The sequence below is a fragment of the Zophobas morio genome, unplaced genomic scaffold, assembly GCF_036711695.1.
Source record: "Zophobas morio isolate AGI-343-1 ecotype UQ-CSIRO unplaced genomic scaffold, CSIRO_AGI_Zmor_V1 ptg000007l, whole genome shotgun sequence".
Taxonomy (NCBI): Eukaryota; Metazoa; Arthropoda; class Insecta; order Coleoptera; family Tenebrionidae; genus Zophobas; species Zophobas morio.
The window spans coordinates 11,773,649-11,779,648 of NW_026972112.1; the positions used below are offsets into that span (position 1 = coordinate 11,773,649).

Below are 6,000 nucleotides of genomic sequence, written 5' to 3' on the forward strand. Positions count from 1 at the left end.
TCAAACTAAGTTCTACGTGACATTCTTTCGATGTATAAACATAAACACTTGAGCGTTAGACTGCTATTACTTAGTGGTGGACAAGGGTTGTTAGAGATGGATTATTTTAACTTAAACATGGTGAGTCATCAGAATGTGACAACGGAATGTCAGTCAGTAGCGTAACATGCACACTTCAGAAGGGGGTGGTTTTTAAATTTATTACTTCCCGAGCGTAAGCAAAGGAAGTATTGTAATCGAGTCCGTCGGCCGACTCTCTACTTTTACGTTTTCTCGATCTTTCATGACCCCTAGAAGACGAAGAAATAGGTCTCCCATTTCCGTCTGTCTGTCCGTCTGTCCGTCTGTCCGTCCGTCTGTCCGTCCGTCTGTCCGTTTGTTGTCCCGGATTTTTATTAGACAGATAATCTCCGAAAGTACTCGACCGATTGTTGTGAAATTTTGTACTTATATTAAGAATATCATGTAGATGGTAAAACGCTAACCAAAATTTGTCTAATCATCCCCACCACTAATGCGATGACGTCACTTCAAAATTGTACATAGTAAATGGGTTTTCAATTGTATAAAATAACATAGTCCTACACATGTAGTTTACAACTCTGAATCGACTTTTCACCCGAAACGTCCAGATTTTTGGAAAAAAAATCAAAATTATAAAACAACATTTTGAAATTTAATTTTTAATCTGCTAACCAGAATGCTTTGAAATGTTGCAGATGTTTTAAGGCTATAAAGAGCATCATAAATCTTTAGTCAAAAAATATTTGCTTATCCCCTCCAAAAACTTGATGACGTCAGCTCAAAAGTTTGTGGAATAAATCATATCTAAAATGTACAAAATATGATGAGTCTGTACTTGTGATCTATCACTTCATTCATATTTTTTGGATTTGCATATACAGGGTGACTCAAAAAAATTAATGAATGCGTAAATATATTTTATTGATTTAATCAGGAACTACAAAACCGAATGCTCTGAAATCTTGCAGATGTTTTAAGGTCATAAAGAGCATAATAAATGTTTAGTCAAAATATATTTGCTTATCCCCTCCAAAAACTTGATGACGTCAACTCGAAAGTTTGCCGAATAAATCATATCTAAAATGTACAAAATATGATGAGCCTGTACTTGTCATTTATCACTCCATTCATATTTTTTGGATTTGCATATACAGGGTGATTCAAGAAAATAAATGAAAGCGTAAATTTATTTTACTGATTTACTCAGGAACTACAAAACCGAATGCTTCGAAATCTTGAAGATATTTTAAAATTATCATAAGCATGGTAAATTTTTGATCAAAACGTATTTGGTCGTCCCTCCTAAAAAAATTGATGACGTTACCCTTAAATTTTGCTGAATAAATCCTATCTAAAATGCAAAAAATATGATGAGTTTGTACTTGTGATTTATCATTCCATCCATATTTTTTAGATTTTCTTAAGAGGTGGTTCAAAAAAATTAATGAAGTCAATTTATTTTATTGATTAAATTAAAGGCAACACTTATTATTAGTATTACACCCCAACCAACCCAATTTGGTAGACACAAAATTTGTTAAAGGAAAAACTCGGTTGAAACATAAGGGTAGCACGCTTATTTACATCGACTTTAACATTACAGACCTGCATTTGTTTTATGCGCTCACTTGGTTCCGCGAATGTGAAATAGACATGTTTATAATCAACCAATTGTGAATTTCACCGTCAAGAATTAAAATAAAACCCAATGTTTTATATAATAAGCGGAAGTCGAAGCAATAAAACCGATGGTCGTTTTGTTTACAGTTTCTCTGTTTGACTCTCACGTATGCTGTTACGCCTGTCATCTTAAATTAAGAATGTTTATACATACACGATTTTCAGTTGCCTCTGATACGTATACGTGAGTAAATTGTTTCGTTATTTTATTGATTATTACAAATCAATATTCAAAACGACCCAATTCATTTTCCCGAAAATTTGAGAATATAATAATTTTATTCTTAGTATTACACTACATCTATCCCAACTGATATACGTGTCCTTGCAAAAATGTTGATGACGTCATCGCAATTTTTTTTTAAATTCCCACTACAAAAATGTAATGAGAAAAAAAACACAATAGGCATGCAGTCGTCAAGTTTCCGACAGCGAGGGAAGTACTGTCTAAACTCTTTAGACCAATTTTTTTTTAAATCGCAAACAATAACACACGGAAACATTAATGTTGAATAGTGAAACTTTATGACACTTTTTTCCACGCTCTATCTACTTCTTTCATGATTAAATAAACCCATATTTTGGTTACAGAGACGAATAAAAGATATGTATAGTAAATTTTGAAAGCTTTAAAATAGAATGCCGCACAGTTTGATTTATAACAACTGCATATTGTTATAAACACATAAATTCATTCATTAATTTTTTTGAGTCATCCTTTGTAAATAATTCTACAAAAAAAGAATGCATTAATAAACCACGCATATTATAGATAGGATTTATTCGGTAAAATTATGAAATGAGGTCATTAATTTTGTAAAATGTTGTTATAACATTTTGATTTTTTTCCCAAAACTCTTGATGTCTAGGTAAAAAAATAAATAGGGATTCATAAACCACAAGTATAGGAGTATGTTGTTTCATGAACTTTAAATAACATTGACTACTCATAATTTTGAAGTGTTAGTGGGGTGATTATTTGATTAGTGTTTTATCATCAACACGATATTGCTAACACACCCTTCGCAGAGTTTTATTGCAATACATATTTTCCTACCTTACGCTCGAGAAGCAAAACACACTAAAAATCTTTTATTTTTTATAAAAGTTCTACATATATTTGTATTTAAATTTTAATAAGATGTCATCAGTATTTTAACACATTTATTTATTCTTAAGTGGCGTAAATGCTGACAATTTATATCTACACATCTTTAGAATTTAGACAATTTATAACTAAACATTTCAGTTGCAAAACACTTAAATGTTTTAATACTTTCTTATACAAGCTTTAAATTTTTTTTCTTTAAAACATTTAACGGAAACTATGGGCAATATATTTTTTACGATTTATTCTGTACCATAATATTATACGTGTAGTAAGTAAATTGTCCTGTAAAGTATTTTTAAAAATCGCCATCGTAAAATGATAGACGTAAGAAACCATTGTGTAGTATGATAAAACTATAATACACAAAAAGAAATAAATAATAAAATGAACCCTTAAAATATGCAGCTCTTTATTTCCAAAACGTATTAGGGCAGTATTGTGACGAGGTCGATTTAACGAATGAATTTTATATTTTATTTAGGCTTCAAAAATATGAAGAAGTAAATGTCCCGTGTCCGTTCGTGTTTCGTCTGTGGGCAATTTTATTCGATAGATAATAATCTCTCAAATTATTGATCTGATTGTTATAGAAGTAGGTATTTTAAAAATATTGTGTAGGTGGTAAAACAATGACCATGTCTGATGATTCCAAACAAACATTTTATAACGCCATCTCAAAACTTTGCAATGTAAATTCTAATTGGTTTGAAATTTTGCACAGGCTTGCAGGTCATCATGATCGTGGTACCACACTAACAAAAACTTCGTTGTTCAATCTTTATAAAAGTTTATTAAAAAATTACCTCTAATTGAATTAACATTTTTAAGTTAAACGGATTGTCATAAAAAGAATGACATTCGCAGGTTTTAGTGCGCCTCCTAACTTTCCGCCTAATATCAAAATATGTACTTAATTTCAGTATAATTAGTTCTAATATTATGGATATTAATTTGTCGTTATTTTACAGGCACTAACACATCGAGTGGTTTGGAGGAACACAAAGGAATCTTTTAAAATATGTGAACAAATATAAACAAAACAAAAAAAAAACTAGACAAAAAAGATTTACAAAATTATTTATTAATTAGGAGTATAATTTATTTTAATCATGCGGTTGATAGACATCCTTCCAATGTTTTCTGTCTCTTTATAATTACAAAAAAGTCTCATGTTAATTAACTATAGTTAAACTCTACTGTAGACTCACATTTATCAATCAGTATGTGGGTTCAGCACATCTCTAAACACGAACATGTAAAAATGACAAACAGGAGTGGTATTTTAGGAAAATTAAACACGTTAAAATCGATTTGAGTTTAAGCTCATTTTTCTAATGGTTCTTTTCTGTTAAGAGAATTCCTTTGGTTATGGTTATGGTTGGTTATGTTTTTTTTTTTTTTCTATTAAGAGAATTCTAATGGTATTCAGTAACCGCATGCAAATACGCAGCGTTACTACATTTAATTTTTTTTAAATACACTAATTTATTATTATCTAGTAAAATTTTTAGATAAAGTCCTCAAGTTTTTGAAAAAACAAACTACATCAATTTTCATTAGATGTTTTAGAAGTTTGAATAATTGTTTTTCCAAAAATTTAGATGCTAAAGAAAAACGAGGACCATTTAAGAAACTACAAACACAAAATCATGTTATGATATACAATTTAGATAAGATTTACTTTTAAATTTTGAGGTGATGTCATCAAATTATTGTAGAGGATGATTTCGATAGTTTTTCAGTTTTTAAATAATATACCATAGACCTCATTACGACTGCCACTAGATTTTTTTTTTCTTTCAGTTTTATTAATTTTCTTTTTGTTACTTTTTGCATATTCTAATTATTAATATATTAAAATATAGATACATACCTGAAAATTTACTGCCAGTCCAAACAACATGTATATGATTAAAAAACACCTTATGCACATGCCCCGCATGACCGAGATACGATGGTTTAAGACCCATTTATTTATTACGCGACATAAATACACCAACACAGTAGTGATACGCGGTCTTACATTTACAGATCTTCATTTTAAAAACTGCATATTTCTTTTCCCATTCTGCACAATAAGTCCGATTTCTGAAAAAAATAAAATACACACGTTATAAAACATGTAAAAATTTTAACTTCATCAGTAGTCAAAAACTCAATTACAAATTTGGAATTTTATATTTAATACATTACTAACTATACACAAAAAACAAAGCTTCTAACTGATGTTTTTCTTTCATTACTTCATGTAACATAATATAGAAAAACGATGAATACGTATTGTCTTTATTATTATTATGAACATTTTGAAAAAATATAAGAAACTGAATTTCAAAATTCGAATACAAAAAATAAAACTTTCATAAATTTTATATTTACCCGCTACTTATTAAGTACGATCTGGAAGAACTTCTTCAGCGCGGTCCACATCAGCTGTTCACAAGCACTGAACTAGTCTGCAAAATACAGTGAGAGAAGGCTTTGATAGGAGATATTACCATTTCCACTTCACGGGCAACGAACCATGCACTTTGTCTAGTTTTGCTTGCGAACTTGAATATACCCCATATTTTCATGATTACAACCATCCTCGACATGTCATTGTAATAATTAGTTTCGTAACAATTATAATAAACCTGATTCTTCAGATGGGTTACAAGTATTTGTAATCTTGAAAGCAGTAGTGACACAATAGTTTTTAATTTGTGTTGTTCTGTACTTTTTAGTAATTTTTCAGATCATGAGTAAGTAACATTTGTGCAATGTGCGTTTACTGCGGGTTTATATAATCTGGTTAAATTTTAACAAGTAATCCTTGAGGTCAGGTATTGACTATACTTTCATAAAAATAACTACACTTGTTATGAGTTGATTTAATTTACATACATACATCTAGATTTTTGGGAAAAAATCAAAATTGTGCAACAAAAATGTATCCCCTCAAAAATTTTATGGCGCCATTTCAAAAGTTAAATAAGTAAATCTTATCTATAAATATAAAATTTCCAAAAATCAAAAAGTACACCTAAAATTTTGAAATCGTTGACAAGTAATTATCTTTCCACCAACTAACATCAACAAGAAACAGAGGACAGTCAACATACATGGAAACGAGCTATGGCACTAGTACAATAGGTATTTCATTTCTCGTAACTATCATTCAAAAATATACATTTATACAAAAT

General features: G+C 29.8%; 1 protein-coding gene across 1 annotated transcript in view; it reads right to left on the reverse strand.

Moving 5' to 3' along the window:
* Stl (stall) overlaps positions 1–5,651 on the reverse strand; it is a 34,597-nt gene extending 28,946 nt beyond the window's left edge. The window contains exons 1-2 of the mRNA XM_064049829.1: positions 5,195–5,651; positions 4,689–4,903 (exon numbers count right to left, since the gene is read on the reverse strand). Of these exons, the coding sequence (XP_063905899.1) occupies positions 4,689–4,757 (69 nt within the window). The 5' untranslated portion in view covers positions 4,758–4,903; positions 5,195–5,651. The remainder of the gene's footprint in view (positions 1–4,688; positions 4,904–5,194) is intronic.
* Between the last annotated feature and the right edge of the window lie 349 nt (positions 5,652–6,000).